Below are 13,250 nucleotides of genomic sequence, written 5' to 3'. Positions count from 1 at the left end.
TAATCTTTTGTTTGGATTCCCTGCAAGGCTGTGTACTCAGGCCCTTATTGTACTCCCTATAAATCCATGACAGTGTGACCGAACACTGCTCCTATCCCATTTATGTATTTGCACATTGCTGCAAACCAGATCTCAAACAATGACGAGACAGAGTCTGATGGTATGATATCAGGATAATTATCTTTTCTGCAATGTCAACAAAATGAAGGAGTTGGTCATTGACTTCAGGAAGCAGATATCCTTATGGATATTAAGGGTGCTGAAGTAGAGATGGTTGCGAGGTTCAAACTCGTAGGAGTATCACCATTAACCTGTCCACGTCCAAACTAAAACATTATGGCACACTACAGGCCCTTCAGCACATGATGCTGTGCTGAGCTATGTAAACCTACCCCACAGCATGCTCATCCTTCCCTAACACACACCCATAACTCATAAATTTTCTTACATACATATGCCTATCTCAGAGTCATTTGAATACCCCTATTGTCACCGCCACCACCCCCACCAATGCTTTCCAGGCATCACCACTCTGACATCTCCCCAAAACTTCCCTCCACTCATCTTAACCAAATGTGCTCTGGTATTTGTTGTTGTCACCCTGGGATAAAAAAAAATGTTTGTTGTCTACTCTCTCCATGCCTCTCATAATCTTACATATATCTATTATGTCACCTCTCATACTTAGTTGCACAATAAAGGAAAGGCCTCGCTTTGTAAACCTTGCTTCATATGACATATTCTCTATTTCAGGCAACATCCTAATAATTCTTCTCTGCCCTTATTCTAAAATGCTTGTACTGTGCTGTAGACTCAGATTAAAAGATGGTGGCATGCAAGGTTGCACCAGCCACTTGGAAGCGTGACAATGACACAACATTAGTTGCCCTCATCATCAATGGTGATGAGTTGAGCTACATAGAAGTAGAAAATCTTATGAAATGGTGCAAGAGGAACAACCTGAGTCTCAAGATGGACAAGACAAAGGAGGTGATGATTGTGGACTTCAGGAGGACCAGGAATGACCATCCTCCACTACACATCAACAGAGTGTAGAGAGAGTGGAGAGCACCAAGTTCCTTGTAGTTCACTTAACTAGTGACTTATCAGGGACACTCAACAACTCCTCATTGACTGCACTTCCTGAGAAGACTGAAGCACGTAAGGCTACTGGCCACCATTATGCCAATCTTCTATAGGAACTCTATTGAGAGTATCCTGGCTGGCTGCATCACAGTGTGGTACGGATGCTGCAGAGAAATGAATTGGAGGTCAATCCACAGGATTATGAGAGTGGAAAAGAGAATCAATGGAGTCTTCCTCCCCCATCAACATAATCTACCAGGAATGTTGCTTGAAGAGGGCATGCAAACTCATTGCTGACCCCTTCCATCCTACACACAGCATCTTTCAGCTGCTCCCCTCAGGAAGGAACTACAGGAGTATCAGAACCAGCACCATGAGGCTGAGGAACAGCTTCTTCCCACGGGCAGCGAGAATACTGAACGACCAAAGGAACTGCTCACGTTAACCAATCGCGATTCTCATATTCATGAAACAATATTATTTATTTATTGGTATAGATGAATACTTACCCTTAATATGTATTGTTTGCCTATATGTATGTAATGTCTGGTTGTATGTCTGCGTGTTTTGCATCGAGAAGCAGAGAACACTGTTTCATTGGGTTGTACTTGTACAATTTGATGATAAATAACTTCACTTGACTTGACTTGAGATTTCTTTGTTCTTTGTTCCTAACTCATGACCCAGCTCACAAAATGACTAGTGAACGCGGTGATTGTGAGGGCCCCACAGGGACCAACAGCCGTTATCCCGCATGGACTCCCACACAGCAGGAAACAGCAAGAACGCCGGCCACTCGTAGGTTGGTGCTGCAATGATGTCACTCCTTCAGTCAGAGGCAGGGAGTGAATATAAACAGAGCTGGCAGAGCAATAAATCAGTCTTAGACCTCGACTTGGCTGTGTGTGTGTCATTCTTACTCCACACTCAACATAGCCCACACACTACAATGAATGCATTAGGTTTTAACTAAAGGTTGAACAGAGACTGAATTTATTTTAAATTTTATTGACAGCACTTTGGAAGCTGATTCCTGCCATTTAAACTGATGCCTCCCAGTTACACCCAAATTAACCTGCAACCCCATACCCTTGAAGAGTGGAAATAATCTGCAGCACTCGGGATAACCCACACAAACATGGGGAGAACATATAAAATCCTTATAGACAGCAGTGGATTCAAACCTAGGTCACTGGCACTGTAATAGCGAGGTGCTAACCATGATGCTATCTGTGCTGCCCTATTTAATTTCTATTTAACAGGACTGTCTACCTTAAAGATCTACAAGAAATTTTAAAATATGTTATCCAAATATAGGACAGATGGAGTTTTATAACAAGCCAGTAATTTCAAAGACCTCAGTCTTACTGGAACAAGCCAGCAGCTCAGAAAAACTTCCCATGTTCTCACATTTATCTATGCTATGTGCAGAGCCCCAATCTCACTGGAATCCAGTGTCAGAGTCCATGGGGCAATTATAATCACCCCTGAAACCAGGTAAAGCTTTTTCACCTTTGCTATTTTAATAGTGTTGAGAGATCTCTGGTAATTAGAGATATTTAAAATCAATAAATATTTTTTTAAATATTAGTAATTTAGTAATATAAGAAATTATTTAAATGAGAAACACAAGATGTTTAGAAATTATCAAAATCAACATAATTTTCCCAACAGGGCTTTGTCTTCCTTCCTACCTTCTGAATGTGTACCCAACAAATTTCACTAAAATTATTGGGGTTTTGGATCCTAAACCAGGTCTTGGAGCAAAATCAATGCAGTGGTTCCTCAGTGTAATGTGCAGAACTTCAGCAAGTTTAGGCCTTATCAATGGGGAATCCACTAGCAATCCAATCATGGATTTAATTTTTAAAATCCATTAATACATCCTGGACTATCACTGAACATTTTGCTGATCAATATAATAATTATTTTAATACAAAACCCCAGCATTCTTTAAATCAATAGCAATGGACTCATAGAGTCTTACAGCCAGGAAATAGGCCCTTGAACTCACTGATGAAGGCAAGCATGTCAATTGTCTTCTTTACTATCATTTTGTCTTGATTTTCATACTCCCAAGTCTCTATCTTTTACAACATTCTCTACTAGTCCTGTTCATGCAGATGAGAACTATTCGTTTCTTTGTGCCCATCTCCAGCGGCTCCAAGTTGTCAATCATTGAAGGGTTCCATTATCTCCTTTGTTACTCTTTTTCCCTGAATATGCTCATAGAATTCTCCTTTATCTTATCTGCTAGAGCCATTTCATGTCAGAATCAGTCAGAATTTATTGTCAAGAATGTGTCATGAAATGCATTATTTTGTGGCATCACTACATTTAAAAATAAATTAATGTGTAGGAAAAAAAAAGTGATAAAGAGAAAATATTGTATGTTCCATGTTCTAAAGTGAGATAGTATTTATGATTAATTGTCCATTCAGAACCTGATGTCAGGGGGGAAGTGGTCCCTATTCTACTTTGTCACTCTTTGCCTTCCTGATTTTAATCTTTAATATAATCCTATATTCTATACTCCCCAAAGGATTCATTTGATCCTAACCATATGCTTCCTTTTTCTTGACCAGAATCTTAATATATCTACTCATTCAGCATTTCCCATTCTTTTCAGCCTAACCCTTCATTCTAACAGGAATGTGCTATCCCAAACATTCCTTATCTCACCGTTAAAAGCCTTCTACTTGTTACCTGTGACCAGTCTCTCCCAATCAATGTTTGCAAGTTCCTATTGTATCCACTATTTTATGCACTTTTTCCACTACTATTGTAAGATTAATCATTTTTATGGTCCCTGGTTCCAAAATGCTCCCCTAATAACATCTCAGTTACTTGCCCTGTTTTGTTTCTTAAAAGGAGGTCAGGTGTTGCACCTCTCTGGTTGGACCATACACCTTTTATTTGGAAAACTGTTCTTGGGCTCATTTAATAGTAGTCCAGAACACTTGACTTAATGACGTATATGGATTTGTTAGGATGGTGCAAATTGTTTCTGTAAAGAAGAATTGGGAAAATGTTTCCTTAGAGAAAGAAAGGCCATAAGCTGATATAGTTTTGTTTGCTGTTATAAAATGTCTAGTTTATGAAGAAATATTCTGGAATTTGTCATTAGGCGATCTCCAATGGGAAGAAAATGTAGTCACATGAACTAAATGTTTGGGTCTCCAATTGAGCCTCAAACCAACAAGAAGAATTAAGCCACACATGGTTCCAAGAGCAACACTGTTGGGATTTTCAGATGCTGAGTTTCAGCAGTAAATTTGACTATGAATAATGGTGTCACTAATTGGCCATGAAATTCAATCAAATCATATAGTTAATGTATTGAACAGATCCACAATATCAGTTTTGCTGAGATAAGATGTTGTTGACCCAAACTAGAATCTGTGTAGAAAATCTATCACTTTCATTGAGAGCTATAGTTATTTACAATGTATGCATCGTACAGCACCTAGTCTGATGAATTTCAACCTAGAGAATTTGTTTCATATTTTCTATGCAATAGCTTCAGTACCAGTCTGAAGTGCACATATTTAATGTATTCAGTGACCCTTTTTTTTTCCACATAAATCCATTTTCATTATTTATTGAGACCTTTACTCATTGTATTTAAGAATATAAGTTTTAAAATAGTCACCACTGGGAGCCATGTCTAAGAGGTACCTTTTGGTTTCAGTTAAGAACTGTAATACAAAATCTGCTATTGTCCAATTTCTCATCCAAATTCAGTCATATCACCCAATAAGTGTATGAGAGTTGTTGAACCCACTGCCTTTTTCTCAATATAAAAATGCAGCCTTCAATCTCCCGACAAAACTTCCCTTTCATAAAGAAACTTTGGCACAGTGAGAAACTCTTCTGATTATTACTGGAATTATATTCACAATATTTCTTTATCTTGAAATGTAAAATAAACTTGATATTTTTCATTGGAAATCCAAGATAATATCTAGAATTTTGAATTGTGGACATGTGGCAAATGAGAAATGCATTAAACTCTGTATCACAGATGTATCATTAGTACCCATTGTAACTGCCAGTGTTGCTGCTTCTGGGTGATTTTGAGTTAAATTTTTGTTATGAAAACTATCAGTATTTTTGCACACCATCAAATGCAAAATTCTGTGATGTGACGATAATATATACTCCACAGCAAAAACAGTGAGTATACCCCTGATATGGAACTCATGGCCAGAAGGGAGAGTTGTTGTACCATTGTCAGTGATAATAGTTCACAGCACATGCTTTGCAATTTGTCTTCCTTTTAACTGCACTGCAGGGTAAAGCTTATGGTAGAAAGAGATTTCTGTCAATTCTACCTCTGAGCCATCTAGACGAGAGTATATGAACACTGACTTCCCAAGTCTGTAATTTGACATTTAGTTTAATATTAGGTTTATGTAAATAGGTATATTTGCAAAGAAGAAGCTGATACACATATCCAAAAAGAACAGCCTAGGCATGCCTTTACTCATAACAAAAGTTTGACATTATTACATATGTTCATGGTGAAGTTGATCAAAATTGTAAGCATTGTTCAAAGATTTGGGGAATCCTAGAAAAGGGCAGTAGTTGGAAGCAATTCTCAGTTATGTAATCTCAAAGTTGAATGATTTAGTGTCTGTCTTAGTGGCCAAGGTGTGACGCATCTATTAGTTCACAGAGAGTTAATTTCAATCATTGTGGTTTAGTGAATAATGTTATGGTTTGAATTTAGAGAGCACAGTGACAGGTTACACAGCTTCCCTGCTGGAGAGCTCCTGTTCCTTTTCTGTCTCCAAAAAGAGTGCAGCCACCTCTGCCCTGAATTGAACCAACCTTCCTCATTTAATCAGAATATTTAAAATCAGTGAAAGATTTGGGCCTCATCAATCAGATCAATCAGATCACAGATAGATTATATACTCACACACACAGGAAAAAAGTTGATAGTACAGGAGTTAAGTCTTAATTATTGACTGACCAAATGGACTAACATTTGTTATGGTGCCTTTTAATGAATGTATTGAAAAATGTATTGCATTTTAAGGTAAAATAAGTAAATAAGTTCATTTAAATGCAACCATTAACTTTGAAACTTTATATTGAGGACATTTTATTCAAAGAGGGCAGCAAAACAATTAATAATGGACTCTATTAAGATCTGATTGTTACCACTAAGAGGGAGGTAGAATTTCAGGCCTTTGAACAGGCCTCATTACAGAGATATAATCTGCATTCATACATTTATGGTAGTAGCTTGAATCTATTGGGAGAGATTGAATTCTGTTACATAGTGCATCTTTGCTCTGGAACTTTTCTCAGGCTTTCTCAATTTAATCCTGAGGTGAATAAACAATACAATGGACTAGGACACTGAGGGCACTAGGACATTCCTATTGATGCAGTAGATGTGATTGAAAGATTGAAAAGTTTATACCATTTGAAGGACTTACATGCGTGTACTATGATAGCCAGCATAATAAAATGATTAGAATCTATTTTGTGTGTAATGGTCATACTATATTGAAATACAGATTTGTATTTTTTTTAGATCTAAACATCTCTAATGGTAAAAAGTGCAAGAGCTCTGAAGAAAGAATGCACTCAATGTATGACTCATGTTAACAGTCACAATCTGTTCATCTAGCTTTATTTAATGCTGTAAATATAAAGGAGTTCCTGGATAGAAAACCTTGGATAGTTCAAAAGAAGGGATAAAAGGCTGCGTCAAGAAGTGTGAATGTTTCCTCCACGGAAGCTAAGTTCAAATGATTAATTAAATTAGGACTTCCTTCAAAGTTGGCAGAGGTTAAACAAAATAACTTAATTGTATCTATCTGCTTTTCATGATCAGTATATAATCTGGTTTGCAGGACTCTGCGACTGGTCTCCTTCACATGAACAGTCAGCAAGCTCCAGGTGGCTCTCAAGTATTTCGCTGCCAAAAAAGCCCACGCTGGAAAGTCCAAAGGGGCTCCCGAGAGGGAGTTGGGTTCAGCCCGGAAGAGAGTGAGATTAGTAAAGCATGATTATACAACCCATGCTGGTGGCCGCCTGTCCGAGGGAAGAGGAACAGTGACGGCAATTAGCAAGACCGAAAGCACCAGAAGGCTTACAACCAGTGATCTGCATCGTTCCCTCAGAAGCATTTTCTTCCAGTCCATGGTTTCAGATGTCCACTGCTGCCCGATCCATAACTGGCTGACGCACCATTGCGGTAAGCACATCCCAGCTCAGTGCGGGAATCACTGAGAGTTTGCACCGTTTATTTTGACCTGTTTACTCTGAGAGAAAACATTCCTGTCTTTTCAAAGCTACTAGCTTCCCTTGAGCTGTCCGGTCTCCTCAACAGAGTTGAACTCGGTTTGCAGGTCGTGGTCAAGGGAAAGTGAAGTCGCTGCAGGACTTTGTACATCCTTCTGGAGTTACATTATCAACCAATACTCAGAAAAGGACATTAATCGAAACGATTTGTACATGACCAAAGAAATAAAAATAAAAGCAACAAGGAAATATTTAAAGAGCACATTAATCTGCAAAGCGTGGAAGGAAGGAAGCCCACATTGGATATGATTTATCACCTGAAGTATGAATATTGATGAACTTCATTCAAAGGATAACAGAGGTCAAACAGAGAAGACCATCAACAAACACACAACCTGCCGCATATGTGTCCTCGGTCTTCCAGCATGTTTCTTTTTATGAGACTATTTCTAGTGCCAAGAGCTTCAGTACAATGTGGAAATGGATACTGACAAAGGGTGCCTCAGCCTTTACACACCTGGCTTATGTCTTTCTCCTCTTCCTGATCTGTTCTTCGTCTGTTGTCTGCAATGACATCAGCAGAGATATGCTGTCTCCAAATAGCACAAGCTCTTCGTTCAGCCTGGGAAGGCATGTGCGCAGCTACAAATACCTGGAAGGAGATGTGCGGTGGAGGAAGTTGTTCTCTTTCACCAAGTATTTTCTCAAGATCGATAGGAATGGCCAAGTCAGCGGAACGAAAAAGGAGAACTCTCCCTTTAGTGAGTATGGAATCCTCTTTTAGTTTCTTGCAGGCGTTATAACTTATACTATTTACTTCAATATGATTTTTCAAACTTTGAACAATTGCAAATACACATTCCGCCCCCCCCCCCCCGTAAATATCAACTTATTTCAAAGATGAAGGGTTGCCTGATGTTATGCTTTTGGCCAGTTTCTGAGATAAATGTCCCATATTGATTTTCTTTTATGCTCGATAATATTATCCAAGGGAGCTCGGAGTTGGCCATTAAAGTCACTTTATATAACATGAAGAACATTGTACTTTTTACAAGTTTAAACGACGGTGCCTGGTTCTGTTTTTGATTTCTTTTTACGCATGATGCTTTGAGTGATTGTCCTTCAAGAGGCAAGTTAAGGCACTACTACAGCTATTTGTCTTCTCCGGTGCCTTCTTGTTGGTAACTCGATACCATTCCATGTCTATATTGTCAGTAACCTATATGGCGCTTGGTGGCGTTCTGAAATTTTGAGCCCTTGTCATATTCTTCTATTGCATTTTAAACTTCTGAACATTGTAATCAGCAAATGATATATCAATGCAACTTTATTTGGATAATAAAGTTCTTGAATATGTTTAGGTATGAACCTTATATTAAACTGATTTTTTCATTTAATGTCACTACTGGAGATAAAAATGGCATTGGTGTAAGTTTTCTCTTTTAGTTTCAACCCCACATCTGACATTTTCAGTGTCAATATTCTGGCATTTTTCTCTCATTTACAAGAGTTACATTTATCGCAAAACCAAAATAGTTGGACCGTGGTTCCATCTGCCCACATTTATTGTTTCCAGAATGGGCAAGTTTCATTTTGAAATTTCTTATGTAATATTGTATTGTAAATACAGTCAATAGAAGTGAGTGACTGCATGTCAGTGGAAATGTTCAATCTATAAATTGTGTGGAAAAAGAGTGCATTTTAGCTTGACAACAGATTGCACAAAAACGAACTGTGCTTTTAACTGTGTATAAAATATAAAATAGATATAGTGTTATTCGTTTTGAAACCAATAACAAAGAGCAAGATTTCAAAGTCTGTAAATATTTCTTCTGTTACTGTCCATTAATAGAATATATTAAGTTTGGAGAATCTGAACAATCCATCAGCTTATTTCACTCTTTGCCAATATTCTGTATTTGTGACCCTCACAAGCAATTTTATTTGCTTCCCAGAGCAACACAAGTCCTTCCACTCTCTAACCAAAACATGACCACATGTCAGTGATTCAGGAGACCCATTTAGTGGCAACTTGCTACATTAAACTATGACTTTTGACTTTAAATAAACCACCTCTTCAATAATGTTCAGTGGTTTCCTAAGCCAGCAAACCATATAATCACATAACCAGTTATGCAACAGTGATCAATGGTGCATAAATGAGATATTAGTATTTGAATTCATATCTGTTTTCCATTAATACATTTTTTCATTGTAATATAAACAAAAATGTCAGAATGACATCTAAAAGTGTTAGTGATGATCTCACGAGGTCTTGTATATTTAATTTGCGCAACCTTCAGTATTGATCACTTTTCAAGAATTTTAAATACCGTCACTGTACTGCTATGGTAAATGATTTCAAACTTGGAAAAATTAAAGAATTGCATAAAATAGTGTATTTAAGTGAATTAATAATGGATTGATTGACTTCATCTTTACTATCTGAATGCTAAATTGCTTGGTGTAACCTGCAAAGCTTCTCCCTTATTGTATTATATTGTAACAAGTAACCGAAATGATAAGGCAAGTAATGAATGATATGTGACCAGATGAAACTTAAGGCATTAGCCTGATTATTGGTTTGGGTGTAATTTTAAGGTCATTATGTTTCATTATGGTTTCTGGTATGGCCTAAATATCAAATTTGAATTGAAAGCTATTTTGTTCAGAATGAACAAAGCAGTGTTTATTTACATGTCATATTATTAGGTTTCTTTGAATAAGGTTGAAATGGTTACTTTTAATCTTAAGTGTGTAAAGCACCATTTAGTTGTCAGATATTACTCTGCTTTAATTAAATATAATTCTAACCTAATAAACAAGGATGTTACTTGTTAGTAGATTCTATTGTAAATTGTGAGACAACCTATAAATAGAAAACATTTCTGACAAACCATTGGTAGAACTACCTGGTGCCAGCTTGCCACCATACTGAGACATGAAAGTTCTCAAGAACCAATAAATTCAAAGGTTTGGATGAGCTGATGCAAGATTTAACAAAAACATTTAACTCCTCGATGGTGGACTTCCCTGTCTTGGAAAGGTACTTTGAGGAGAATGGATCGTGTTGCCGAGATGAGACCTTTCCTCAGCATCAAAAGTAAGAACGGTCAAACGGATACTTCTCTCTTTCCTACCTCAATTACTTACTAATGAATGATCAGAGCAATATGATTTCACTAAGAGCTGAACAGCAAGCTGGCTCTGTTTACGAATGTTTTTAAAACATTGCCCTTATAATAAGTCTATCTTAAGACTTAATCTGGAGATCTATCCACTTCTCTTCATTGCTGTAATCAATGTATTGTGGATTGGATATAAACCATTGTAAAAGAATGGAAATAAAAATGTCTAAGGAGTGGAAGCTTAAGGAATGAAAACAATTGTTATGATAGGAGTACATTGAAGAAAGGATATGGAAAACGTTACAAAACTATTGTGAAGCTCTTTACAAAATAGTTCAATTTTCAGGTCTTTTTCATTCAAATAGCAATGAAATATGTAGTTCTTTGTTTGAAATATTCAGTCAATCATACTCAGGATATCAGAAGATTAAATCTAATTCATCTTCAAATATCTCTTCTAATGGAAATACTTAGCAAATCACATTCTTAATTCATTCAATTTATTCTTCAAGGTGAATTCTGGGATAAATGCAATTGCCAAAGTAATGTTTCATATATAGTATATACAATTTACATAGACCTATGTTTTATACATCAGTGATCATTCAAACGCGAAATTCGTCTCAAACAAATGTGTGTATCTGCAATAGTTCTAAAGCCATTTTTGCAAGCTTACACTTTTTTCACAGTGAAGTTTTCATAATATCTGTAAGAAATTTAATTGGCTAGAAAATAAATTGAACTGCCAGTCTTCCTTATCAGGTTGGCAGGATAAACCGAGGAACAATCATAACCATAAATATTGACAGTTTTGTATATGTCACTGCAATGTTTTACCTTGTAGACTATTTGTCAAAAGAATTTCTACAGACCATTGGAATATATAAGGGGTACATTTCTGAAAGACCAAGTTAATGTTGGTCAGTTTTGCTTTTGCTGCTGTGGTGCTTTGGTTTGAAAAGCAGAATTTCCAAAAAAATATAATTTTGACATGTAATGAAGCTATCTCTGCAAAGCCAAGTTATTCTGACTGACCCAAACCTTGTGACAACAATCTAGTAAACTATGGATGCTGTGAATCTGAAATGAAAAGAGAAAATTGTTGGGAATATCCATCAGGTAATAACTTTTATTACCATCATAACTCAAAACAAGTCATAAGATGTAGAGATGGGGGAAATATAAGGAGAAGAAAGGTTTAAAAAAAGGATGATATGGAATGAAGAAGATATTAATGATATATCAAAGCAAAACTGAATTATACTGGGACATTCAAAGATTCAATTTTTTGGTCAAAAAGAAGTATAACAACCTAGATTTATATTGAAAAACAAAGGTCATATGGGAGTGGGCCAGAGAATTAAAAGTGTCAGGTGACAGTCATACTTTCAGTCTCAAAGGTGTTCTGTGAAGTATTCAAGCAATTTTTTTCTATCTTCACAATCTAAAGAAAACTGTAAAATAAATAGCAAATGCAGAATATGATATTGACAAAAAATCCTAATAAATTGAGTGTTTGTGACATTGGACAGTAGCTTCCTCGACATACCAGTTCATTCCTCAGTCATTACCAGCAGTCTCTCACCTTCCCATGGTATCTTCCTGAGACATTTTTAATTCCTTCCTTACCACTGTCCAGAGAAGGTTAAGTTCCATTCATAACACTGGTGATCAATGTGCGGCTTTTATAGGACTTTCAGGATATTCTGGACCAAACCTGCCATTAGCATTGATAATCAGATTATAGGAAGAGCAAGGGTCTTAAAACCACCATAAATCTATTCTAATCTTTCCTAGTTGGAAAACCGATCTACTGGATTAATGATGGCCAAAGGCTTCTTTGCATTGGCATGTGATATGACTACCTGTGTTATCGGCAGCAGTCATTATTTCAGACCCTTCTTAAAACCCACACTTCTGAACCAAACTGTCGATCACCAATTCCATCTTTGGTCCAATGGCCATTTTGTCCTCATGCCTCAATATCCCATCATAATTGTTTTTTTTTTCTATATTATGCAATAAGTGACATTTCAATGGGAAATTATGCATTATGGCACATCTTTATGGTATTATGGCACTATGGCACACCATTATATCATGTTTTTCCAGATTTTGTTGAGATAGCCTTTAACCTCATTGCTCAATCTTGCAGATGACTTTGCTTTCAGGCTTAAGATATTTAGCAACCTCTTAATTGTGGTTCTCGCACCAACCCTCTTTTCAATCTTCTTCAGCATGATGCTGAACCAAGCCATGAAAGACCCCAACAATGAAGACGCTGTTTACATCCGGTACCGCACGGATGGCAGTCTCTTCAATCTGAGGCGCCTGCAAGCTCACACCAAGACACAAGAGAAACTTGTCCGTGAACTACTCTTTGCAGACGATGCCGCTTTAGTTGCCCATTCAGAGCCAGCTCTTCAGCGCTTGACGTCCTGCTTTGCGGAAACTGCCAAAATGTTTGGCCTGGAAGTCTGCCTGAAGAAAACTGAGGTTCTCCATCAGCCAGCTCCCCACCATGACTACCAGACCCCCCACATCTCCATCGGGCACACAAAACTCAAAACGGTCAACCAGTTTACCTATCTCGGCTGCACCATTTCATCAGATGCAAGGATCGACAATGAGATAGACAACAGACTCGCCAAGGCAAATAGCGCCTTTGGAAGACTACACAAAAGAGTCTGGAAAAACAACCAACTGAAAAACCTCACAAAGATAAGCGTATACAGAGCTGTTGTCATACCCACACTCCTGTTCGGCTCCGAATCA

General features: G+C 37.3%; 1 protein-coding gene and 1 long non-coding RNA gene across 2 annotated transcripts in view; one reads left to right on the top strand and one right to left on the bottom strand.

Annotated features, from left to right (window-relative positions):
- Positions 1-7,971, bottom strand: part of LOC138757262 (uncharacterized) — an 86,954-nt gene extending 78,983 nt beyond the window's left edge. Inside the window, exon 1 of the long non-coding RNA XR_011353464.1 lies at positions 7,865-7,971. This is a non-coding gene — a long non-coding RNA (uncharacterized lncRNA). The remainder of the gene's footprint in view (positions 1-7,864) is intronic.
- The window catches only part of fgf10a (fibroblast growth factor 10a), a 168,272-nt gene continuing 162,142 nt past the window's right edge, over positions 7,121-13,250 (top strand). Inside the window, exon 1 of the mRNA XM_069924311.1 lies at positions 7,121-8,108. Coding sequence (XP_069780412.1) covers positions 7,682-8,108 — 427 coding nt within the window. The 5' untranslated portion in view covers positions 7,121-7,681. The remainder of the gene's footprint in view (positions 8,109-13,250) is intronic.

This window comes from Narcine bancroftii, chromosome 3, assembly GCF_036971445.1.
Source record: "Narcine bancroftii isolate sNarBan1 chromosome 3, sNarBan1.hap1, whole genome shotgun sequence".
NCBI classification, from domain to species: domain Eukaryota; kingdom Metazoa; phylum Chordata; class Chondrichthyes; order Torpediniformes; family Narcinidae; genus Narcine; species Narcine bancroftii.
This window is presented reverse-complemented; position numbering and strand designations above follow the sequence as displayed.